This window comes from Marmota marmota, unplaced genomic scaffold (genome assembly GCF_001458135.2).
Source record: "Marmota marmota marmota unplaced genomic scaffold, marMar, whole genome shotgun sequence".
NCBI classification, from domain to species: domain Eukaryota; kingdom Metazoa; phylum Chordata; class Mammalia; order Rodentia; family Sciuridae; genus Marmota; species Marmota marmota.
Genome location: NW_025999900.1, coordinates 6,111,157 through 6,138,865, shown reverse-complemented (window position 1 = coordinate 6,138,865; position 27,709 = coordinate 6,111,157). Strand labels below are relative to the sequence as shown.

Sequence of the window (27,709 nt, the reverse complement as noted above, 5' to 3'; positions counted from 1 at the left end):
TGGAAAGTATTCTAATCAGGTATCATCTGGCAGCCAATGAGAGAAAATGGGGTGAGGTCTTTAATATGATCTGTATAGGGAAGAGAATGCCCCATAGTTCAGGATACAAGACCCAAATTTCCAAACATTGAGGTTTTGAGCCTCTCTATTTTGCTCGCCCAATCTGCTTTACCTAACAGAGTGCTGTCTTCACCTTCAAGCCTATAGAAGGGCTCAGGAGGCTGGGGTAGGAGGATCTTGAGTCAAAGCCAGGCTCAGCAACTAGGAGGCATTAGGCAACTCAGTGAGACCTTGTCTCTAAATATAATACAAAATAGGGCTGAGGATGTGGCTCAGTGATTGAGTGCCCCTGAATTTAATCCCTGTTACCAAAACCAAAACCAAAACCCAAAACCCAAAACCCAAAAATAATCAGAGATGCACATATGTCCAAATGACCAATATCTTGAGTAAATTCTGGCCTCACTCTATTAGCTGGCACATATAGTACTCTGCACTTATATATTTATCCAAACTTCCTCCTTTGTCTTAGACTCTTGCCCCTGTAATAGCTCATGCTGCCTAGAAGGACAAAAAGGAGGCTAGTAGGTTACTGAACCAGTCACAGGAAAAAGAAAACTAGGACATCCATGATCCCATATTCAAGGCAGCTAGAAATGGGTTGGCCAGTGAAAGAATATAAACTCACAAAAATCTGTGACAATTTGGAATATCTGTGCTTGACTAGTTTCACATTCAGGGTAGGGACATAAGATTTGGGAGTCCTTGGCATAAAGAAACAGAAGGACAGAAAATTAATGGTGAGCCATGGGAAGAGTTATTTTTAGGGAATAAGCATAGGAAGAATTATTTAAAAGTCAAAAGAAACAGACTGCAAATGGAGAATAAAGATGAGGAAAGAATGTTGCTAGAGGGGGATATAAAAATTGTGGCAAGAGGCCTAATAGCTGGTTTTGTGGGCATTTAGTTTGTGTTTATAGATTCCATTTCAACAAAGTATTGTTATTCAGATGAAGATAAATCAAAGCTGATATCATTCTGTGGTAAAAGTCACAATTTCTGTTAATTTAATCTTTCTTTTTTATTGGTGGGGACTGAACTCAGGGGCACTTAACCACTGAGCCACTCCCCAGCTTTTTCTTGTATTTTATTTAGAGACAGGGTCTTGCAGAGTTCCTCAAGGCCTTGCTAAGTTGTGGAGGCGGGTTTTGAACTTGTGATCCTCCTGCCCCAGCTTCCTGAGCTGTCAGGTTTACAGGCATGCCCCACCAGGCCCTGGCTAATCTCTTTATTTTTAATTCTACTTTCAAATATGATATTAAGTGCTGGGGAACTTTCTAAAATATTTTTACTATTAGGCTATAATTTCTTAGTGGTAGGATCTATGTTTATTTATTTCAACTTTGTATCTTCAATATGAGTTGGCTTAGAATTCATGGTAAACACATGATTGAATTTATTATATCTTTGCTTCTTCCTGCAATCAATGGATCAGCAGTTTGGTATCAACTGGAAGCTTGTTAGAAATGCAAAATCTTAACCCATCACAGATTTGTGAATCACAATCATCATTTTCAATAAGATCTCCAGGTGATTCTCAGAGGAATCAGTACTTACTGGTGACTGAAAAAACAGTGAATAAATAAATTGTATTGGTCTTATTTCCAGTCCCCTTCATCATAGCTCATGTGATACATCTCAGTTCAATTATCTTTCTAAAATAATCATTTATTATGTCATTTTTGCTAAAAAAAAAAAAGCTTCAATTTTGACAGAATTGGATAGTTCTGCCTGGATTGCAAAGCCTTTCAAAATATGGCCTCAAATTTTTAGTATATTTACCTGCATTATCCTTCTACTAGACCTTCCTGTTCTAATCATTTGAACTGATCTGAGTAGATACTTATTTCTTCTTCTTTATATTTATTTGGTTCTACTTTTCTATTTTTGATCATTCAGTGTTCCCTATTTGGATTAACACCTCATCTTTTCCCATCTAAATCTCACTCATTCTTCTAATTATAGCTAAAATTGCACCTTCATAAAAACCTCTGACCACTCCAGCCCATAGTGCTACTACTCTTCTGACATATAATATCTTGGCTTCATGATGATAGCAGAGAATTGTGGACTGTTAGTCTCAAGAAATTTAGATTCCATGTCTACCTCTGCCACTAACTAGCTGTATAATGCTGAGTAAGTTATTTAACATCTCTGAATTCCAAAATCTGCCTTTTTAAAGAAAGGAACTAGGAATCCCAACAGTATTATGTTCCATATAGTGTGTGAAAATGTAATTTGGGGAATGTATTTTAATATACACTTAATATTTGTAAATGAATGCTTTTCAGATACAGTTGTTAACTCTCAGGTATCTGAAGTACCACTTCTATAATTTTACTATACTAATAAATTATCCTCTTCTTAGATAAAAGGTCCAATAAATGAAGACAAATTTTAGGCCAACTTAATCTAAATATGTAATGGCTTACTCTTCTACTTCACATTGTCAAAATTATGGTAGGTTTAGATAAGACCAAGAACTGAGAGACTGAATCATATAGAATTTAAAAACCAGATTCTATCCTTTTTATATGACAAGAGAACTGTCACTCTCTACCCATATGTGTGATAGCTTAGACAGGGTTCTGTGCTTGCTGACATTCTTGAGTAATTTCTCTTCCTTGCTTTAAACACAGAGCAGAGTTTCTCCTATGACCCTGCTTTGTGTTTCTGCAGAGTTTCCTGCAGAAGCTTATATATAACATTTGCATTCATTAGCAAAAGGCTATGAGAAAGAATGAAGTGAGAGCCAACCTACACAGAATATCAAAAGGCTGTAGGAGAAATGTACTTGTTTTCCTTGCTAAAGTCCTAGTGCAAATTTCCATTAAAATAGTTATAAATTCTTTTCTCCCACATTCTACCTCTGCATTCTAAACCATTCACCTTGGATCTCTAAGAGTAACAAACCTAAATTTGCATGTTGCTTAAAAAAAAACAAACCAAAAAATTGTTCTCAGTTTGATATAAAGCACTGCTATCAAATAAAAGGGTAAACAGTAGAGACTGGCACATTTCTTGAATTGTCTATACCTGCTTATAGTTTGTTGTTGTTTACGGCTATACTGAAGGTACATTTTGGAGTTAAACATAACAGCAACATTAATAGGAAATGTTCATAATAAATCAACAGTTTGGATTCCAACAATTAAATATTATCATACCAAAATAAGAACCTTTCAATGGTGTTTGGCCTTTATAGAAAAATGTCAATATAATACAGTAACTTTAAAAAAAAACCCAAAAGTCTAACAATAGAATTAAGAATGGACAGAATTATAGTCCAGAGCAGTTTAGGGCTAAGAAGAAAAAGAAAGCTTCTTTTATCTTAGAATATTTCTTAGAGCTTATTAATGCACTGGAGGCAGGGCTAGCACCATCGTTGGTTGGAAAACAACTGTACTAAATCTAGTGAGTTTGTTTTCTACAGTTTGGGGCCTGCTTGCCTTATTTCTTTCTGGCTTTTAAAACTCTTAGATTCATCTTGTCTCTTTTCAGAAGTTGATTTTTGTGTTCTTTAAAGCTATGTCTGCATCAGGATAAGTTCTAGGTGCTTGAAATTTATGTAAAAGAACAGACTAATTCCCTTTCCTTGTAGTAGGTCTTTTCTACTATTTTCCTAGGACTACCGACCCTGATACTGCGTAACTTGTACACTGTATGGGTTCTGAGTTGGCTGGTGGACTTCTTCAGAACTAAAAATCCAGGTAAATAACAAATGGCAAAGATTTAATAATAACTCTTATTATTATAAGTGTTGTGTTAGTAGTGGGATGCTCAGAAAGCAGACTTGCTTTTGATCACATGTGAGACACCACTAAAGAGTCATAGAAATATTTGGGAAATTTACAAGAGGGCTGAATTAATTTGGTAGGTGGGGATAATATACTCTTTTTTTTTTTTCAGGAGAAATAGTTTTATTTGGACCCAGAGTTGAAGAATGAGAGTAGGACCTGAGATAGCATATTGAGTTAAGGAGTAGAGATTAGCTTACAAAAGGGCAGTCAGAGATCATCAGCCAAGTGGACTCTACTTCCCAGCAGCCTTGCTGTTAGTACAATCAATAAAAGGACTGCTGGGAAATATATTCGCCACTAAATCACCCCAGTGTGCCATCATTACAAAAATGTACAGGTTTTTCATCATAGTGAAATTTCCACAAACCCACCTTTTAAAATGAAATTTTAAAAGATCACATTTTACAGAATTTATACTTGTCTTCAGCATTTAGCTCAGAGGTCTCACCATCTTCAAAAAAGCAGCTTCCCTGCTAAACTTTTCAGCTATAAAATCTATTAAGCAGTGAGAAGGCTGCCTTTGCTAGCCCATTGCAATTCTCTTCCCATTTTCCCTAGCTAGTCAGGACTGAACAGCAGGGTAAGGCTCAGGTGGGGACAGGATGGAGGGGCACAAGGGCTAAATTCTCCCAGTACAACACGGCAGCTGGAGCTTGATGGGACAGCAGAACTGGTGAGACTTGAGGGGAGGGTCCAGGCCCTGTATTCAGTCAGAGTCACGGCTGGAAGAGGAGGAATGCTTGCCATGCTTGTGGTGTTTGTGCATCTTTTTATGATCTTCCTTCATTTTCTTCCGAATCTTCTTGTCCATTATCATTCCTGGGCCTACCATGCCAGGAGCCATGGGGTTCACAGGAGGCATACCAGGGGCAGGTGGTGGGTATGGAGGAGGATAGTGACCTGAGGGTTGATGTCCTGGATATCCTGGTTGTGGAACAGGATAAGGGGAAACATTTGGAGGAAGACATGGCATCCCCTGGGGAAGACCTGGGGGACAGGGACCAGGAGGAAAAGCTGGATTGACAGGTGGTGGATATGGTGGATACCGAGGATTGGAACCTCCAGGGTACTCCAAGTTGGGGGGATGTGGATTTGGCCCTGGGTGCCCGGCACTGGGATTCCACATATTCAGGTGTTTCCCCAAGCCTTCCCACAGTCGCCTGGGCTTGATCCATCCTCCTCCAGTCTCAGCTCTCACTTCCTGGTTACTCCCATACCATGCTTTGGTACCCGCCTCTATTATCCGTTATAATATACTCTTAAATATGGGCAATTATAGTCACTCTGCTTCCGTTTGTATTTTCAGTAGGTGGAGTTGGGAGAAACTTGTGTTACTCAAGGATTCAAAACTCAATATAAAAATCCTACAAAGCTATTATACTTAAATTTTAAAAAAATTAATAATGAAAAATTTGACCATCTCTTTTACTCTTCTCACCTGTGTTTTTCGTGTATTTCTTGAAACCAGTGAAAGTGTAAATAGGAATAACACTATCATTAGTAGTTCTGATAGGTAACAGACAGTCACGAGTAGTGGGAACATGAAGTTAAAGGAATAATTCTATAAAGTGGACCTTCTGTGTTGACTCCTTCACGCTTGCTTGCTTATTTATGGTAATGGAGATTGAACCCAGTGGTGCTTTACTACTAAGCTACATCTCCAGCCCTTTTTTATTTTTGAGACAGGGTCTCAATATGATGCTACGGCCTTGCTAAATTGCTGAGATCACAGGCATGGGCTACCACACATTTGTCTGCAGGAGAAATGCAGCTCTGAAATGCTGATAAGTTATCCTGAAGAGGGGGACTTTTGTGACTCTATACAGACTAGATTCCAGAATTCAGGGACAAAAGGATAATTCCCCTTAACTATAAAAATTTGTCAGAATAGGTTCCAGTTAGAACCTGTATGCATGGGCTAATGTGACCCAGAGTTGTCTTGGATCTTTGCCATGGACAGTGGGGGCTTGAAACTCTGATGCAATCCCATTGTCAGTCAAAAGTCAGAGAATGGATCTGGGTGAGACTCTGGAAACTTACTTGGGATTCCCAATAAAATTGGAGAGAAGAAAGAGCATGCAATCCTTCTTTTCTCTGAAAGAATCTACTCTCTTGGGAGTATCCCCTTTTTACTTTTCCTATTCTTTCTAAAAAACTCATTCCTGCTACTCTGAGCCACTTTCTGGAGTGATGGCAAGAACCAGTAAGATGAAACTTTATAGCTGCCTTGGATCAGTTGGCAGGTCCTGGCATAAAGCAAACACTATAAAAAAAAAATCTCTGTACACTTAATACATCCATAGCAAAGTAAAATATTACAATAACATTCCAAGAAAATGTCTATTCTCAAAGTACATAAACACCTCTATAATTCTTTAGCCTCTGAAGAATGTGATCAGTGAAAAATTATGGTATTAGATTTTTCTCTTTGGCAGCAATTCCAACTAGTTAGTGTTTTAAAGTTAAATTTGTAGTAACAATAACAACTTTTCAAAATAAAATACAATACTTACTTGTCTCCAACAATTCCCAAGTTGATTGTGGGGTAACCATGTTCCTGAATTGTTGCTAGGAGGGTTGAACGATTGCTGTCTCGAATCTTTCCTGGTAAGAGGTCATCTTCAGGATTTAGCAGCTAAAAGCCAAAAAAACACCACTAATTATTTTCTTAGAATAATGTTGCCTATTTCTAATGGAAAAATAAACAGAACCAAACAAAACAAGTGCCCCAGATGTACTAAGCATAGTTCGGCACTCCTAACACCTATAACAGTATCTGGCATCATACGTTCAAAGGATCTTTGGAAAAATATTCAAGTAAAGGAGAATGAGAAAATGTTCTTAAAGAATTTAAAACAACAACAACAACAACAACTGCAACAACAGAGATTTCCACTGTGTTGAACAGCAGATCAAATATCACACCATCTTTGGCTACAATTTGACAATAATGTTTTGGAGATACTGGGCCTTCCTAGTAATTGGTCCAAAAACAAAAAACAATGATCTTTTGTCCTCCCAAAATTATTTTCCAACATATCTCTCAATGAGAACATCTGAATGTGTGACATTATATTCAAAAGTTTGAAGAGAATGATCATTTTTTTCAAAATTTTTTTCTTTTTTCTGAAGTGGGATCAACAGTAATAAAGAAATTAGACCTTTCTAAAGGAGGCAGATGTCTCGTCTCTGAGACAAACTTAAGTAATACTTAGCTCACATTCATAATTCTGTTACTCTGAATTTAGTTGATCTTTAGATATTTAATATCTATTATTAGTATGTCTTGGAGAAAATCAGAAAATGCTATTCTATGGTATGAAGTTCCAATAAGATAGAGCGTATAATAGGAGGAGCTTTGGATTCAGACCCAAACTCTTTTTTCTTAATTTTCTCATTTGTAAAATAATTATAACAACTATCTTCATGGTACGTCTTAGCACTGAGATAATGAGTACTCAGTTTTTTTGCAGATAAATATACAATAAATGTGTTTCTTTTTCCTTCTTTATGATATATGATGTTGAAAGGGCTCTATTTTCTTCCTAGTTGTTCTTATACTGTTATTCTTAGATGTACATACACATGGAATTAGTTTACAATGTGAACATAGACTATTAGATTATAAAATACTTAAGAAAGGGAGTCCTTAACGCAGAGACACACACAAAATATAACTTTAACATTAGGTATAAAATACACTTTGACTTCAGAAAGGTAGAATGTTTTCTCTGATATGCGGAAGGTACATCAAAATAAAGAGTGGTAGGGTTAAAAAAGGGGGAGAGAGGCGGGGAGAGAAAGGGAGAGAAAGGGGAGAGGGAATTTTATCAAAATAGAGTAAAGATCAGTAGAGTAGGCAAAGGGGAATGAGGAGGATGAAAAAGGGACAGGAAAAGGGAAGAACAGTGGAATGAATTTGACCAAATTTTCATATGTGCAAGAGTGGATGTGGCATGGTGGGTCCCAGAATCAGGTGTATCCAAAGGACAGTAATTTTTTTTAAAAGTATGTATTTTAAAAATGTAAATAGATTGAAGAGAGATCAATCAATGGATGGAGGAAGGGGAATGGGATGGAGCAGTGGCAGATGAGGGAGTGCTGGGGACTGAATTGGAGCAGGTTGTGTTCCATGCTTTTGTGATAATATCAGGGTGTATCCTAGTGTTGTATATAACTAAAAACAACCAATTAAAAGAGACACTTTAATTTCAGAAATGTCACAAGGTTTAAAAAAAGTATTGTTTTTCTTTTTGTGATGTGGAGAATTAAACCCAGGGCCTTACCTAAGCATGTACTCTACTGTTAAGCTGCATCTCCAGCCTAAAAAGTACTTCTTTGAAGTGAGAAAATCTGAAATATTTATTTAGGAGGTCGAAGGCAAGCCTACACACCCCAGAAGCTTAAGATAGTCATACGGCCAATACCTAGGGCTTCATATATCAGTTCTCTTAAAACAGTAACTGCAAGCCCCTTTCATCTTTATTCTGACTCAGTGATACTATGGGGTCAGACTTCTGGCTTTATGTTGCAAAAGTAGCTTTGTAGTCACCTGTCCCCTTATATAGATTAAAGAAAAACTATGAGTATCTCGGGTAGAATCACCTGAAATTCTCCCCTTTAAAAACTATGTTGATTTAACTTAATCACATGCTTTGTGACACTGCAACCCACTTTCATCCTTGGTCATGGGTAGGCAGTGCTTGAAAAGTTGCTACGCTAATATAGATTAATTTTCTGATCTTAGTTAACATATTATTGAAGTCACTCTAATTTTAAAAAGTCAAGGCTTGTATCTCTTTAACTTGTATGGTTACATTTTTTTCCTTTCCCTCACAGCAGGGTACTTATTACCAATTAAGTAAGATTCTCTCGATATTGGGGTGTTTTCTTTGCATTCATATTCATTTCTCATTTTGCTGCAGTTCCAGAAATAACAGAAGAATTAGAGATCATTAGAGGATGAGTTATATGTCTGAAAAGTTCACCTAATAATAGTTGGTTAAATGAGGGTGTGGAATTTACAGTATATTTTAAGTTATTTTTAAAGAAAACACAAAGAATTAAATAGAAGATTCTAAAGCTAACTATACTAGGAAAAACTCACAACTTTCCTGTTTATAACTAAAACTTATTTTCTCTTATACTTCTAGTCATTTTGGAAATGATACCTAACATTTATTATAGTTAAAATACAAAAGAGAAAGAAAAAGAAAACAAAAACAAAAACCCCTCAACATCTCCATTTTCTATCTACAACATATTAAATTTCAATTTCCTTCTTTTTTTTGGCATTGTAACTGGTGCCATTACCTTCCCAGCTTTCAAATATTCAATTTTGAACCCTTTCCTCTCTTTATAGTCTACTTTCTTCCCAAAGGCCTTGATTATTAAGATTCTAATCTATTTCCTCCTTATCCCTACATTTTTCATTCCTCCAAATTCCACAGTAACAGCCTAAGTCCCCTGTTCCAAGCATTCATTATATTATGTATGAATTTTTGTGAAAGCCTTATAATTGGCTGCCTTACTTACAAATGCTTTCCTTTTGAGAAATAAATCAGACATCAACTTGCAAAACCATACTGTTACTTGCATAACAGATGTTTGTACCAAACTATGACATGTAACTCAAATTATCTTAAGTTAAAATTTTTAAAATTTTTTAAGTTTGTTCAGATCTATATCCTCTGACATACAACCAAGAACAAATTGATTAAGAGTAACTTCACATGGCCTTAAGTGCTCCAAAGATAAGACTAATTGTTCCAGCAAGTCACTTACTTTACAAATTCTAATTCGGCATGGACCTTACTTATTATCTTATGCCTTAAAACCAGCCCATAATCAACCCTAGTTCTCAAAATGTTTAAGTACCTTTCTGTAACTTCCTCATTTTGAGACATTACTGAAGATTTGTTGAAGGGCAGTGGAATATGTCACTCCAAAATATACCAATTTGGTATAAGGATGATATTTGAGCTGACAGCATTTGAGAAGAAACAGATACAAGAACAGCTCTCTGCTTTCCCCTTATTTACAAAAAAATAGGACATAAATTTCCAAATGTGTCCCTCCTTTCCTCTCCACAAGGAAGGACAAACTTATTGGTCTGAAGATGGAACTAGAGGTATCTACAGAACAAACTTTATTAGCTTTTATCTATCATTAGTTTCCCATATATCTGCTGTCTTGTCACTAAAAGTTTAAGATAATTGTTCAATGTTAAAGAGGCAGTACAAGCCAGACTTATAACCATGTCTTTGAGAATTACTCACTTTACCTTGGGTATTGGCCATGTATATATACATGAGGTATACATGGTAATAAATTTGTTTTTCTCTTATTAATCTGACTCCTGTTATGGGGGGGTCCCAGCTAAAAATTCAGAAGGGTAGGTTCTTCTCTTACACTGACAAGGTGATATCCTCTCTTGCTCAGAAACTTTAATATATTCAGCTTGCTTTGATCATCAGGTTTCTGGTGGTCTTTGTATTAGGACTAGGATAGTTATGAAGGTCTTACTAAGACTTATGCAAGAACCCTCGCCATTGGTATTCTCATATTGGTTACATTGCACTTCACTGAATTCTCTGAGACTCTGCTTGGGGGATCTTTGTTTATGATGAAGGAGTAAGTCTAGAGCTTATCTTGAGTTATGATTCTTTTTGTTGAGCTTTGAAAGCTAGGTGATATTTATTTTATTGGTTGTAAGAATAAGATTCTCAGGACTTTTTGGTTATTTGGTTAGATTTGTACTATTTTTGATTTTCATTGGTGGAGATCTGCTAAAGCATTGATTTGATACTAACAATCCTATATAAAATGGCTACACTGTGTCTACAAGAATTTAAAAATTTTGTCCATGTTTGAGAGACAGCTTTGGGAAAGAGCTTCTCTTACCAATCCTGGCCTGTTAATTTTTACGGTTAACATTCAATGGTTTTAGTGTTAGCTAATACATTGATAGATTCATCATAAACTTGTGTTACCATCCTGGAATGACTTTGGCTTCTGTTTTTTCTTTCTTGCATTTATCTTTCTAAAATGCATAACTGCATTAAGGAAAACTTGAAATTACAGTGGCCATTTTGGAGTAGTTTTGACGCATGATTATATAACTATTCACTTAAAAGTACTTTCAGAGCAAAAGGGGGATATTATTCTGGGTATTTTATGATTAGCACTTTTAAAAATTATTATATAAACTTGAAAATGAAATTCTACTGAAAAAGTAAAAGTTCTTTTGTTAAACCCTCTTGAAGAATTTGTCTTATGGTTGTAGTGTTAGCTAATACAGAGAGAGAGAGAGAGAGAGAGAGAGAGAGAGAGAGAGAGAAAGAGAGAAAATTTTTTTTAATGTTTATTTTTATTTTTTTAGTTTTCGGCGGACACAACAGGCTTCCTCCTTAATTTCTGTTATTCAGAGATTTAATCCCACAGGCTTGACAGCAAGGGCCTAAAGACAGTATCTGAACTGGTTGGTCACTTTCTCTTTTTTCATGTATTGAAATGGGTTTGCCTGCATCTAACACTTTTCCTCTTTTTGCAAAGGGAGGATGATTAAACTTTTTAGAGTGGTCAATAACTCTTTACATACTCACTTTTCTTTCTCCCTTTTCCTGAAAATTGATATCTCTCTCTCTCTCTCTCTCTCTCTCTCTCACACACACACACACACACACACACACACAAACACACACACAAAAAGTCACATTATAAAGTCTGATGGAGCACATTATTATTCCAAATAGCTTTTGGTTACACTCTGGGAAAAAAAGTTTTAACTGAGAACCATGACAATTGCCTAAGTTACTTGGTTATAAGATAAAGAGGAACATTCAGAGATTTTAGATATGATTTAAGGAGTGTCAAAAATTTTGGTTTATAGAGAGCTGTGGAATTGCTCAGAAGTAGCACTTCTCTAGCATGCATGAGGCCCTGGGTTTGAGCCTTGCACTGCAACAAACACCCAGAGAGAAAAAGAGAATTTGTTTTATAAATATAGATTTACAAATTATATTAGACAAATGTATATAATGTTTCTATTAAGATGATTTGATGATTTTTTGATTATTTATTATTTTAAAACTTATTTTGATTTTTTCCTTTTTGAGGCTGGGTAGTGGGGACTGAACCCAGGGGAGCTCTACTACTGAGCCACATCTCTAGATCTTTTTATTTTATTTTTGAGGCAGGGTCTTGCTAAGTTGCCCCGGCTGGCCCTAAAGTTGTGATTCTTCTGCCTTAGCCTCCTGAGTTGCTGGTATTACAGGCATGCACCATCAATGATTCTTTAGACAGATTAATAGTTTTGGTTTAAAAATTGTTTTCTTCCTAACTTTGTGACCACGTAAGAAAATTATATTAGAAGAATATTCTAATTATGAAAGCCTTGGGTTTATTTTCCACACAAAAATCCTAATTTGAATAATTTAAATTCCTTTAGTGGTTTTGCTAGAAAATAGCAAAATTTATGTTTATCTAAATTGAATAATGATATGGAATGACTCTGAAAAGAATTTTTTTTTTGGCAGTGAATCTAGGGCCTTATGAATGCTAGATGAGTGCTCTACCATGAGTTACACAGAGTTACATATCTAGCCTATGATGAATTCTTAAAATGCTTCTAAAATCATAAGATTTTTTTATGAATTTAAATTTTAGTCAGATCCTTAGTTAACTCTAAGACCTTAAATTAACATTGATTAGAGAAAATGATAATACTCTTGGATATGTGGACAATATAATGTTTAATGTTCCAGAGCTCTTCTTAATATATTATAAAGTAATCATCACTAACAGGTTTAAAAGGATATATAAAGGTAGAAGAATGCTTATTTGAGATAACTAATAGGTTTTATGTTTACCTATAAAAAAGAATAATTTTTTAAGTAAAAATTATGTGATTGTGCCAGAATATGAAGAAAAATAATAAAGAATAAATCTGTGGGGGCATTATACAACAAACATAAAAAGTTCTGAAGGGAAATGACATTTATTTTCTGGGGAATAATAACCACTGTTATAGTTTGGATATGAGGTATCCCCCTAAAGCTCCTGTGCTAATGTATAAATATTCAGGTGAAATGATTGGACTATGAGAACTGTAACCTAATCATTCCATCCTAATTTGAATGGACTAACTGGATGGTAAATGTAAACAGGCGGGGCATGGGTATAGGAGGTGGGTAACTGGGGATATGTCCTGGCAGTATTCATCTTCCCTGTGACCCCTCCTTTACCCTTCTGCTTCCTGAATGCTATGAAGTGAACAGAATTGTTCCATGCCTTTCTGCCATGATGTTCTTCCCACCTTGGGCCCACAGCAATGGACTTAGTGGACAATGGACTAAACCTATGAAACCATGAGCCAAAATAAACCTTGCTCTCCTTTCTGTTGTTTTTGTTGTGTATTTTGGTAACAGCATTGCAAAGCAGACTAACACAATTATGTAAAATACATTTACATTAAGAACAATATATGGGGGCTGGGATTGTGGCTCAGCGGTAGAGCGCTCGCCTAGCATGGGCGGGACCCGGGTTCGATCCTCAGCACCACATAAAAATAAAGGCATTGTGTTGTGACCATCTACACCTAAAAAATAAATATTAAAAAAAAAAAGAACAATATATGTGTCATGATCTGAATATCTGTGTCCCCCCAAATGCAAATGTTGAAATCCTAACCCTGGAGTGATGGAAATAGAAGGCAAGCGTTTTTGAGAAGGTGACTGAATTCTGTCAGAGTTCCTTTAAAATAGGCCCATGGAAGCTTGCTTGCCCCTCTACCATGTGAAGATGCAGTGAGAAAGTGCTCTGATCTTGGAATTTTTAGCATCCAGAACTGTGAGAAACAAATTTCTGTTGTTTATAAACTACTTAATTTATATTTTATTAAAATAGCATAAATGAACTAAGACAATGTGTTAAAATTATTAACAAAACAGTTACATGATGTATTTATTCATAAGAAAAAAAAAGCCTTATAAATTCTGCAAATTGTTACTGAAATTTGATTTGTTTTGTCAAAAATAGTCAAGGTATTTTGTGCCCAAATAACAAAGGTCCCTTTTATAGCCAAACACAGTCTGTTAATTCTCTTGGTTTTTGAGATGCTCTTGAACTATTTTAAATATAAATTTCTAATACAGTTACTTTTTGCTCGTTTTAAAAAATATTGTTCTTTTTTAAAAATAGTACTGAGGGTCAAACCCAGGGCCTTGTGTATGCTAGGTAAGCTCCTGACCACCAAGTTATATCCCCAACCTCTGTAAGTGTTTTTTGTCTTTATTTATGATATGTTACTATCTTGCCTCTGACAACTCTTCTGGATTTTACTTTTCCCAAATGCAGAATAATAAAACCGTTAAGATGTCTTTTAAGCTCCATCTGTATTTGAGTTTCTTGGGTGGCTAGTAAATAATACAAAAATTAGCTCCTTTCTCCTTATAAAAGGAGGGATGCTAAGATATTTGCAAACTTTAGTGATAATCTTGTTTTACTTTGTGTTCATATGGCAATGGTCAAATGTGTAGTCTATACAGCCTTATCTGTTGTTGAGCCATATAGGTACAATAAATTATCATGCAGTAAAGAGAATATGAAGGCATGGTGCTTGTAGAGATAAAAGTAACCACAGAATACCTAAAATACAATCACAGTTTATAAAAAGTAATACAAGTCAATCTTGATTGACTCGAATCTCCAAAAGATAACAGTATAATTTGGCATGAAAAGTGACCAGAAGTGGGGGAACTGAAAATGAAACAGAAATTAACAACTTGCAAAACTATACTTAACTTTCAAAACAGACAAATTGCACCATATCATGACATGGAATGCAAACCATCTTAGCTTTAATTGTTTTAATACTAGCTCCTTCAGACCATATGTTCTAGAAGGAAAAGCATGAACAATTTGATTTAATAGTAACTTCACATAGATCAACATGTTATACAGATAAAACTGACTATTCTAGTAACTTTTCCAGATTATAAATTCTGACCAAGCCTCATCCAGATCTTCCCGAGCTTTAATTTCCTTATGACCAACTACCATAACCTAAATGGTATACATACCTGTTGTAATTTTCCTTTTAGAGATACTACTGAGATTGAGTCAAAGTTCTGCCCTTCCTTTCTGAAAATTTAATAGATGCTTAAAAAAACTAATTAATACGTTCTGCAGGGAGTCTTTGTATGAAATTTTGACATGACTGTACAATACCTCAGTGATGCAGAGTTACTGAGGTTATTTTTCTCAAACATCAATTTCATTATTTTTTTCCTCTTTAACTTTACTCACTGCTATCTGCCAGTCAGCCAATCCATGGCACTACAAAACATCCTTGGCAAAATATTCCATAAATAGGAAATGAAAAACAACAATGAAAATCAGCAGAGGGAGGTATTACACTAAAGTAAAAACTAAACAAAGGAGAAACCAAGTCAAGTTAAATAACAAAAATAAATAAAAATGGCTAGGAATACAAATCATGTCTCAATCATAACCCTGAATGTTAGTGGCCTAAACTCATGCATCAAAAGATATAAGTTAGTTGACTGGATTAAAAAAAAAAAAGAACCAACAATATGCTTCCTCCAGGAGACTCATCTGATAGGAAAAGACACACACAGACTGAATGTAAAAGGTTGGGAAAAAATCACACCACTCACATGGACTGGACTGTGGAAGCAAGCAGGGGTTTCCATCCTTGTATCAAATAAAGTAGATTTCAAGCTAAAGTTAATCAAAAGGGATAAAGAAGAACATTTCATACTGCTCAACCATACACCAATAAGACATAACAATTATAAATATATATGCCCAAAACAATGGAGCATCTATGTTCATCAAACAAATTCTTCTCAAGTTCAAGAGTCAAATTGACCACAACCCAATAATCTTGGGTGACTTCAACACACTTGTATCACCAATGGATAGATCTTCCAAACAAAAGCTGAACAAACAGACTACAGAACTCAATAATATAATCAATAACTTAGACTTAACTGGCAGATATAGAATATTTCATCCTTCAACAAGTGAATAAACTTTTTTTCAGCAGCACATGGACCCTTCTCTAAAATAGACCATATAATATGCCATGAAACAACTCTTAGAAAATACAAAAAAGTAGAGATACTACATTGCATTTTATCAGATCATAATGGAATGAAATTAAAAATCAATGACAAAATAAAAAATAAAAATTACTCCAATACCTGGAGACTAAATAATTTGCTACTGAATGAACAATGGGTTGCAAAAGACATCAAGGAGGAGATTAAAAAATTCTTAGGGGCAAATGAGAACACTGACACAACATATCGAAATCTTTGGGACATTATGAAGGCAGTACAAAGAGGAAAGTTCATTGCATGGAGTTCATTCCTTAAAAGACGAAAAAATCAACAAAGGAATGACCTAACATTACATCTCAAAGCCCTAGAAAAAGAAGAACAAATCAATACCTAAAGCAGTAGAAAACAGGAAATAATTAAACTCAGAGCAGAAATCAATGAAATCAAAACAAAATAAACAATTAAAAAACTGACAAAACAAAAAGCTGGTTCTTTGAAGAAATAAATGAAATTGACAGACCCTTAGCTACAATTATGAAGAGAGGAGAGAGAAAACTCAAATTACTAATATATATGATGAAAAAGGTAATATCACAACAGAAATGCAGAAGATAATTAAAAATTATTTTGAAAACTTGTACTCCAATAAAATAGAGAATATTGAAGAGATTGACAAATTTCTAGAGGCATATGAGTTGCCCAAATTGAATCAGGATGATATATACAATTTAAACAGATCAATTTCAAGTAAGGAAATAGAAGATGCCAACAGAAGCCTAGCAACCAAGAAAAGCCCAGGACCAGATGGATACACAGTTGAGTTCTACAAGACCTACAACGAAGAACTAATACCAATACTCTGGAAATTATTTTGTGAAATTATTTTGTGAAATAGAAAAAGAGGGAGCATTTCCAAACTCATTTTATGAGGCCAATATCATCCTGATTCCAAAACCAGGTAAAGACACAACAAAGAAAGAAAACATTAGACCAATATCTCTAATGAACATAGATGTAAAAATTCTCAATAAAATACTGGCAAATCAAATATAAAAACATATCAAAAAGAGAGCGCAAAATGATCAAATGGGTTCATCCCAGGGATGCAAGATTGGTCCAACATATGGAAACCAATAAATGTAATTCATCACATCAACAGACTTAAAGATAAGAATCATATGATCATCTCAATAGACGCAGAAAAAGCACTTGACAAAATACAGCACCCTGTCATGTTCAAAATACTAGAAAATCTAAGGATAACAGGAACATATCTAGGCATTGTAAAGGCTATCTATGCTAAACCTCAGGCCAACATTATTCTAAATGAAGAAAAATTGAAGGCATTCCCTCTAAAAACTGGGACAAGTCAAGGATACCCTCTTTCACCACTTCCATTTAACATAGTTCTTGAAACACTGGCCAGAGCAATTAGACAGATGAAAGAAATTAAAGAGATACAGATAGGAAAAGAACTCCAATTAACACCATTTGATGATGATATGATTCTATACCTAGAAGACCCAAAAAGTTCTACCAGAAAACTTCTAGAACTAGTAAATGAATTAGGCAAAGTAGCAGGATTTATAAAATCAACACCCATAAATCAAAGGCATTTCTAATCAGTGACAAATCCTCTGACAGAGAAATGAGGTAAACTACCCCATTTACAAGAGCCTAAAAAAACAAAACAACAACAAGAACACAAAACAAAACAAAACAAAAAAAACAAAACAAAACCAAAAAGCCAAAAAACACCTTGGGAATCAACTTAATGAAAAAGGTGAAAGACCTATACAATGAAAACTACAGAACCCTAATGAAAGAAATCAAAGAAGACCTTAGATGATGGAAAGATCTACCTTGCTCTTGGATAGGCGGAATTAATATTATCAAAATAAACATACTACCAAAAGCACTATACAGATTTAATGCAATTCCAATCAAAATCCAAATGGCATTCCTCACAGAAATAGAAAAAGCAATCATGAAATTCATCTGGAAAAATAAGAGACCCAGAATAGCTAAAGCAATCCTTAGCAAGAAGAGTAAAGCAGGTGGCACCACTATACCAGACCTTAAACTATAATGCAGAGCAATAGTAACAAAAACATCATGGTATTGGCACCAAAATAGACCTGTAGACCAGTGGTACAGAAAAGAGGACACAGAGACTAACCCACAAAATTACAATTGTGTTATATTAGACAAAGGTGCCAAAAACTTATATTGGAGAAAAGATAGCCTCTTCAACAAATGGTGCTGTGAAACCTGGAAATCCATATGCAACAAAATGAAATTAAACTCCTATCTCTCACCATGCACAAAATTCAACTCAAAGTGGATCAAGGACCTAGGAATTAAACCAGAAACCTTGTGCCTAATCGAAGAAAATGTAGGCCCAAATCTCTATCATGTCAGATTAGGCCCCAACTTCCTTAATAAGAGTCCTATAACACAAGAATTAAAATCAAGAATTAATAAATGAGATGGACTCAAACTAAAAAATTTCTTCTCAGCAAAATAAATAATCAGTGAGGTGAATAGAGAGCCTACATCTTGGGAGCAAATTTTTACCCCTCACACATCAGATAGAGCACTAATCTCTAGGGTATATAAAGAATTCAAAAAAGCCTTTATATACCCTAATCTCTAGGGTATATAAAGAACTCCCCCAAACAAATAACCCAATCAATAAATGGGCCAAGCAACTGAACAGACACTTCTCAGAAGAGGATATACAATCAATCAACAAATATATGAAAAAATGTTCATCATCGCTAGCAATCAGAGAAATGCATATCAAAACTACTCTAAGATATCATCTAACTACAGTCGAATGGCAGCTATTAAGAATACAAAGAGGGCTGGGATTGTGGTTCAGTGGTATAGCGCTCGTCTAGCATGTGCGAGGCCCTGGGTTCACTCCTCAGTGCCACGTAAAAATAATTAAATAAAGGTATTGTGTCCAACTACTTCTAAAAAATAAATATCAAAAAATAAAGAATACAAAGAACAGTAAGTGTTGGCAAGGACGTAGGGAAAAAGACATACTCATAGGTTGCTCTTAGGACTGCAAATTGATGCAACCAATATGGAAAGCAGTATGAAGATTCCTTGGAAAACTGGGAATGGAACCACCATTTGGCCCAGCTATACCTCTCCTCGGTCAATACCCAAAGGACTTAAAAACAGCATTCTACAGGAGCACAGCCACATCTATGTTTATAGCAGCACAATTCACAATAGCTAAATTGTGGAACCAACCAGATGCCCTTCAGTAGATGAATGGATTAAAAAATGTGGTACATGTACACAATGGAATATTACTAAGCAATAAAAGAGAATAAAATTATGGCATTTGTAGGTAAATGGATGGAGTTGGAGAAGATAATGCTAAGTGAAGTTAGCCAATCTCAAAAAAACCAAATGTCAAATGTTTTCTCTGATATAAGGAGGCTGATTCATAGTGGGGTAGGGAGGTGAAGCATGGGAGGAATAGACGAACTCCAGATAGGGTAAAGGGGTGGGAGGGGATGGGAGGGGGCATGGGGTTAGAAATGATGGTGGAATAAGATGGACATCATTACCAAAGTACATGTTTGAAGACAGTAATGGTGTAAATATACTTTGTACACAACCAGAGATATAAAAAATTGTGCTCTATGTGTAATATGAATTGTAATGCATTCTGTCATATATAACAAATTAGAATAAAAAATTTAAAAATATATGTAATTTATTTACATCTTGTCAGTCAGATTGATTTTTTCAGTGCTGGGGATCAAACCCTCACAAATCCTGTGCATGGGGTCTACCATTGAGGTCTTGATGCTAACTCCCTAGTCCTCCAGCTGAATGTTCAATTAGAGAATTCCTTTGTGGACATTCTGGCATGTAATAGATTCTTGATATATATTCATTGAACAAATGTGTGAGATTGGGAATACATGTCCACATCACAAGGTCTCTGGTTTAATTCCTAGATCCTTGATCCACTTTGAGTTGAGTTTTGTGCATGGTGAAAGATAGAGGTTTAATTTCATTTTATTACATGTTGATTTCCAGTTTTCCCAGCACCATTTGTTGAAGAGGCTATCTTTTCTCCAATGTATGTTTTTGGCACCTTTGTCTAATATAAGATATCTGAAGTTATGTGGGTTAGTCTCTGTGTTCTCTATCCTGTACCATTGGTCTACAGGTCTATTTTGGTGCCAATACCATGCTGTTTTTGTTACAATTGCTCTTTTAATATGTATAGTTTGCTGAAATCAATAACTATCTAAATAGGATACTCTGTATTAGAATTGATAAGTTTATTTCCCTAATTTTGAAATAATTCTTCATTCTTAACAAGGTTATACATTTACAGTATATTGGGCAGGTTCCAAAAATGCACAGCTTTTTCCCCTTAGCTTTTGAAACAAAGAGGGTTACACCTCTAAGGTACATTCCTAATTTTTTTTTTTTTTTTTTTTTTAAATCTTGAGCCAACATCTCACTAAGTTGTAGAGGCTGGCCTTGAACTTGTGATCCTCCTGCCTCAAACTCCTGAATAGCTGAAATTACAGATGTTGTGCCATGATACCTGGTTACTTAGACAACTTGTACAATGTTCTTATGTTGCCTTAAGCAATTGTCCTGCTCACCAATATATCACATTGGATTTGAGAAGTAGATCATACATATCAAGGGAAATCAGGACCAATACTTAAAGGGAGCTTGCACTGTGACTAGCAAAATTATGTAGTCTTATCACATTAATAGATAAGTGCAAAACGTTTTTGGTCTCCCCAAAAATAAATAAATTTTTTTTCCTGTTATTGTTTTCTGGGTATCTGAGGATCTCAAGCATTCAGAAGAGACTACACTATGCTTTATTTATCTCTTTAATCACCAATTTCCAGTGTAGTTCCTGGTATAAAAGTACCCAGTAAACATTTATTGAACTAAACTACGTGGTCATGGAGAGTCATAACAATAGCTAATTTTGAATAAGACTGGGGGAGAAATGTCGAGCATATGGAACCAGAGATTGCAGAATTTAGAAGCAAATTTCTTTCTGTTAAATATATGTTATGTTAAATATAGTGCTAGTTGGTTTTAGAGATCAAAATCAAAACTATACAGATTAAAATGAAAACAATGTTTATTTTGGATCAATCAATAGTTTTAGGGAATAACTAGTGCAACTATTTGGGGAATAATCAAATTTGGAATGTTGATTTAGGTCTCCATTAGTAAAACCAAAGATTGTATTCTTTCTTTTGCCCTAACCAAAGAACTATAAGGGTCATAGAGAGACCTGAAAAATTTTCATTCCCACGACTTCAAAAATTTAAAAATAATTCTAATAAAGGGCTACTTTCAGAATAAAGTTAGCGATTTTAAAATTTTGGTCCATTATGAGGAGCATGCCACTAGAGATGCTATCAATAGAGAAAAACAAATAAACAGTATAATCAAACTCCTATTGGTGATCAAAGATTACATGGAACTTTAATAAGAAAACCGGTTAGCCACAGTATTCTAATTCATTGATTTATTTCCCACACAGAGGTGGCCTATCATTTCAGCAAAAGGATAGACACAAGTCGTTGTCTTAATAGACTAAGTACTGAGTATGCACAGTTTGGTATCTATAGCTTGCAGCTAACATTCTTTGTTTATGTGTACTGAGTATGTGGAAATGCCATTGGTTGCAATATTTCATTCTAATAAATGGAACGAAATATTTCTTAACCTGTAATTACTAGTGCTTTCTTCTTTTCTTTACCCAAATTATCCTAAGGCCAACTTCTTATTTCCCTCTTACTAGAATGTGATGTCACTGGTAAGAAACATGATCTACAGTGTTCTATTTATAACACAGAACAGGTGTCAGAAATGGCCTTGAAAACCCTCCCATAATATAAAAAATATCTATATAAATAAAATAAATATATTATATATATATAATACACACACACACACACACACACACACACACACACACATATATATATATATATATATATATATATATAAATAATTTTTTTTTACCTCATTTCCTGTTGACATGACTGCAACCACTGGAAATTTATTAACTTCAACTTCTGTGACACCTACAGTTGCTAGAAGACCAATCTCTGAAGGGCCCATGTGGGTTCCTTTGGCCAAAACGCATTCCCCTCTTTTAATATCATGGCCGATGGGTCTGAAAAATCAAAAACAGATCCATAAGTAGTATGACTAAGAATAAAATTTTCTCAGCTCAGAGGGAAACTTTAGTGTCAAAGAAGAAAGAATCTTAGGGGACAAAATATCCAGAAATGAGGCAGGAAAAAAACAATGAACAGATTCTAAAAACTGTATGCTTTTTTAATTTTAAAAGTTAGACAAACAACAGAAGACAGAAATAAGATTTTTATCTATTTCTGCTAAACAGAAATTTTACTTCATTTATGAAAATTATTTTACAGATAGCTTTGTAATATATTATTGTTAAAAATGTCAATTGCAAACTTTCTCTGGTATAAGGCAAAGATTTATATAAAAATATCTAATGGCATTAATAGAGCTAGATAGCTGTTTAACTTTGTGATGAGACTACACAAAGAGGTTATAGTGATAGAAGTAATTTCCATTAGGACCACTTAAGTTGGTCTTGATCTGAAGTGACAGAGGTCTCAGTTAAGTTGCCGAGGGTCTTGCTAAGTTGCTGAGGGTGGCCTTGAACTTGTGATCTTCCTGCCTCAACCTCCCAAGTTGCTGGAGTTATAGGCATGTGCCACTGTGCCTGTTTTGATTATTTCATTTTTTAAAATATTTTATTTTTTAGTTGTAGTTGGATACAATTATTTATTTATTTATTTATTTTTATGTGGTGCTGAGAATCTAACCCAGGGCCTCACACATGCTAGGCGAGCGCTCTACCGCTGAGCCACAACCCCAGCCCTTGATTATTTCATTTTTAAGGGTAGTTAGTGGAGGATGTGCTATCAGACAATTATGTGAATACCCAGGTCTGGGATTATCTGTGTTACTACAAATTTCTAGATAACCCAGGGGTGGGGTTGAATATTTATGGATTATCTAGGGGTAGAATTAACTGTGGATTATGTATGCTTATGATGACTTTACCTTCTCATGTTGGTTTTGATTATTTCATTCACCTTTATCATCTTCATTAAAAAGTAGGCAGGGAAGATGTTGGATATAGAATTCAGACAATTCATTTTGCTTCTTGTTAAAGCTTGAAAGCAAACTATTATAAATCCATAGCTATAGCAATTATGGCTAATTGCTATAGCTATGGATATGTAATAGTTATATGCTCTCCTGAGTTTATGATCGTGTAGAAATGAAAGTTGGCTATATATTCTGTATATAATGAATTTACCTGATATCTTGGCCTGGTCGAGCCTGCACCAGAATTCGCACTTCAAGTTCTTCAGTACCCTATAATAAAAGCAGGTCTTATAATTTCAAATAGAACAATCTAACAAAATTTCAGTAGAATTAAGTTTCTCTGACTTTTGTCATCAGATAGACCCAGAATATGTATAATTACAGAGAAACACAAAACAATCTGCTAACTCTTTGAAAATACTATGAATTTCTAATATAGTTTCCTAAAAATTTAGTAGTTTGGTGTCAATAAATAAATAAACATTCTCTATAATTTTCATGCTTCTAAAAATATATCAATTCAAATATTCAATCTTACTTGTGAGTAGCATTTTCAAGGAGTGAATATGTAAATATGTGTATATATATATGCATATACATACATATATGTGTATGTATATGATATATGCCTACCCTAATACGTAAAATGAAGATGCATAAAGGAAATCTCTCCCTCTTCAGTTCCCATGAATCGCCAATTCAAACCATGTTGAGGTTCCCAAACATCTGCAGAAATTTCAGTGAAGGACTTAAAGTTTGCCTGAGAGTAGATTTCTATAAACTAATAGTGATCATTGATTTTATATTTATTGGCTGTGAATAATATCGTGATATTGAAACTATGTCCTGTCATCTGTCAGTCTAAGGATGCATGTGTCCTGGGTTTCAATGGTCTGCTGGCTTCCCTGATGCAAATAAATCCCTGTGTGGACAGCTTTAACAGCAGGCACTGTGATGTGTACGCCAGGAGTTGAATTTTATAAGCTGTGCATGTAGGAAGGTGATTAAAAAGAAAATCTCCAGAAAAGTGGCTCTCATCAAGACTGAATTTTACTATCTCACCAATCTAGGAGAATATATATCTATTTTTAACCTCTGCTTAAAAAATAAGATATCTTAAACTTCTTCACAAAACAAGTAAGATTGCCAGTCATTAAAACCTCACTTGAATCTTCCCTACCTGTATTAGTGGCTGATAATTTGGCTTCAATAATTGCCACTAATTTCAGTGAGAAAAAGGCCTGCTTAGAACACAAAAAATCCAAGCATCCTTCATTTGAGAAAATGAGTGGGGGGGATTTGAAACTAATATATATTCAATATTTCTAGGCTATCTTTTTGATAGTATAACTTTTTCCTGAACTGAAGAAAATCAAAGGAGAAAGGGTCATTTGGTTGAAATGTTTGGCTTAGTGTAATATTCAAGAACTTGCCCAAGGGTTCCTAGTTGAATTCTTCCTTATTAAATTCTGATTTCATGAACTCCATCACTCACATTTTACAAAAGCTGGTTTCAATGACACCCTTCTCAGCTGCAAGGCACGTCAACTGTTAAAAATCACTATTTTTATCATAAGTCATTTTCTTTTCCTTGTTTGTACGTGAATCTTCTTCAGTTACTCATGTTTCAAATTTAGCTATAACAATAGCATAAAAGAACCCTCCTATGACAAAAGATTGATTTTTGAATGTTAAAGCAATTTCTTATTTATTGGAGACCCAAACATTACATAACCCCTCAAACTAGATTAACCTCATCAACATTGCAGAAAATGGGTGTGACTTCTTATATTGCCTTAGGAACAGTAACATGATAAGACCTGGTGGTTACGTACATCATCTGATTCCCTGATAAGTTCAGTATCTTCCACTTGCACTACTGCATCAGCACCGCAGGGGATTGGAGCACCTGTTGTAACTCTCATAACTTGTCCTGGCATTACTGTCTGAGTTGGCTGGAAATACAAATATGAAATAGACTGTTGATTATCTTGCTGTTGCAAAGGAAAATATGCAGGGAATGTAACATTTTCAGATACAAACCATGAAAAAAAGTCTTATAGTGTTATTCATTTTGGGCCAAATGTAATAGATCTTACCTACAAATAGGTATGCTCACACCCAAGCTGACTTTATAGATACTTTAAGGTAAAAACTATTAGATATCTTTCTTTGCACCCTGTTCTCCTCTTGAAGAACTGTCATATTTACCACTATTGTTTCTCATTCAATAATGTGAACCTTCTTAATGTAAGTGATTTGACAATCTGTAAGAAAAAAAAGTAGGCCATATGATATGAACAATTCTGAAATCCTAGCACTTTTGTAATGTCATAAACTTTTCATGTTTGACAAATGCAGTACTTTATTATCTAAACTTCCTGGCTAAATAAAGGCAAGTCAGAAAAGCATTTTAATTATTGGTCTAGAAAACTTTCTAAAATATATTAGTTCACTTAATTAATACTAAACATCTGACAAAAGTAATAACATCATTTAAAAATGACCCAGTGTTTGTAATGATCTGTATTAAACATTATTTTTTAAATTTAAAAATAAGAGTTCTCATTTGGTTGGTATAAGAGATAGGACCTGCCCTGCTAACTTCTCACTGCATGAAGAAAAGTATATTTCTGTATGATTCATCTGATAGACTTGATCAGACTTTAGGAAAATCACTTGTCTGAGGCTGTGATTTAGGTCAGATTTGGAAAAATGAATGCTTCAAATTTCCCCTAAAAGAAAATCCTCAGACAATATTAATTTAAAAGATATCTTTTTAAAGACATCTGTTTAATAAGTATTTAAAATGTTAAGTCATTATAACAAGAATATACTTATCACTATTGAACTATATGCTTAAAAATGGTTAAACAGGACTTTTAATGTAATGTGTTTTTAACACATACACAAATCTCTCCTTCTCCCTCTCTCTCTCTGTCTCTCTCACTCACACACACACAACTTAGGGATTGGTTAAAGAAAAATACCCCACCTCACCACTGAAAGTACAATCAAAGTAAAATTAGATATTTATTTGTTAGAAAAGCTTTAAAAACCTCTTTATAATATTATTGTCATAAACTATGCCACGAATTACTAGTGTTTATTGAACTCATTGTTTATGCTAGGTATAGTATTAAATGTATTATATATTTTAGAACATAAAATCTATAAAGGCAGAGATTTCTTTCACTTTCTGTTTGCCTCTTCTGATCACATCATCTTATAACTTCTGCTGTGGTCTAAAGGGCTGAACTTGATGGGTTGTTTTAACCAGGTTCACATCACTTTGGCATCTGTCTAGATTCAGCCAATGGGAGAGGCTAACAAGAGATTAGAGGGTAGAAGAGAGAGACAAGCAGAGTTTTCATTTCCTTTGTACTTTTCTTGCTGGGCTACAGTTTGGTAATGATTAGGGCACCTCTACTCAGTGAGAGACACAGCCCCTTTGGGAGGTCCTGTTCCATAGCTATGAATCTCTGGAAGTTCAGGTACCACAATTTCACTTTACTCTTTCAGATCTCGAGGTGGTAAAAGAACCTTACTGCTGTTAACACCAAGGTGCTTACTTCCCTTTGCTGGGTTCCCTTATCCTTATCCATATTTTGGAAATAGTTCCTGCATTAATCTTCTTTAACCTACCCTTTTCCAGACATATTGCTTTATCATCCCAAGGCTTATAAGTGTCTAGCACATAATAGATAATCAAATATTTCTAGATTGAATGAATACTCAATATCTTATTATCACAATTGCATGAAGTATGTGCCTGGTTTCTTGGCTTACAACTCCATTTTTCTCCCTGTTTTTCTCTCACACTCTTGGAGAAAGAGCTGCTTGGGATCAGATCTGGCATTAAGTTATGTAACTTAGATCTTCTTATTCTTTATATGAACAAAAGACATTCTAGGATTATTCAGAATTATTACATTTTAATGTAATTTTCCACCAAAATAATGCATAGAATTTAAAATGAAAAGTTGAGGGCCCATCGTTTTTTAAAAATTATGTTCTTCAATTCCAGATACCACATATTGTTTGGGGCATCTCTTAATCCACTATACATAACTATTTTGTGGTACAGTATTTTTTTTTTGATGAAAAAGCATTTAAAATTTTCATATAATATGTGTTTTTTTTGGAAGAGGGATTACTGCCAAATTATCTTCTGAGGTTTTGGAAAAATGGCATTTAAAATAGGCCTAAAGAAACTCTTTGTGGAAATTGAATTCTTAAGTGGATTTCAGGGTAGTTGCTGCTGAAACTGAACTTTGTTAGCCTCTTTGATTATTTCCCCCCCCTTTACTGTCCTACCTCCCACTGTTGGTTTTCATTGTTATTTTCCATTTCCTCTTCCTGTAATGTTTTGCCGAGGATGTTTTGAAGAGATGGTTTTCTAGCTGCGAATTCTTTTAACTTTTGTTTATCGTGGAAGGTTTTAATTTCATCTTCCATCCTGAAGCTTAACTTCTCTGGATACACAATTCTTGGTTGGAACCCATTTTCTTTCAGTGTTTGAAATATGTTATTCCAGGATCTTCTAGCTTTCAGAGTCTGTGTTGAAAGATCAGCTGGTATCCTGATTGGCTT

At 34.7% G+C, this 27,709-nt stretch overlaps 2 protein-coding genes across 20 annotated transcripts in view; both read right to left on the bottom strand.

Annotated features, from left to right (window-relative positions):
• Gphn (gephyrin) overlaps nt 1-27,709 on the bottom strand; it is a 625,252-nt gene that overhangs the window by 43,552 nt on the left and 553,991 nt on the right. For all 19 annotated transcript variants that reach the window (XR_007345755.1, XM_048798536.1, XM_048798535.1 and 16 more), the window contains 4 exons: nt 24,952-25,071; nt 23,328-23,386; nt 21,989-22,142; nt 6,374-6,495 (listed from right to left, as the gene is read on the bottom strand). Coding sequence is in view for 18 of the 19 variants with exons in the window: in XM_048798536.1 (XP_048654493.1) it covers nt 6,374-6,495; nt 21,989-22,142; nt 23,328-23,386; nt 24,952-25,071 (455 nt within the window). In the remaining variant the exon portion in view is untranslated. The remainder of the gene's footprint in view (nt 1-6,373; nt 6,496-21,988; nt 22,143-23,327; nt 23,387-24,951; nt 25,072-27,709) is intronic.
• LOC107146210 (proline-rich protein 13-like) lies at nt 4,034-6,367 on the bottom strand. The gene has a single exon (XM_048798542.1). The coding sequence runs from the start codon at nt 4,984-4,986 to the stop codon at nt 4,567-4,569; it is 420 nt and encodes a 139-aa protein (XP_048654499.1). The 5' UTR covers nt 4,987-6,367; the 3' UTR covers nt 4,034-4,566.

Bases quoted from the DNA above. Each gene is read 5' to 3' on its own strand.
- LOC107146210 (XM_048798542.1), bottom strand. From the start codon at position 4,986: ATGTGGAATCCCAGTGCCGGGCACCCAGGGCCAAATCCACATCCCCCC.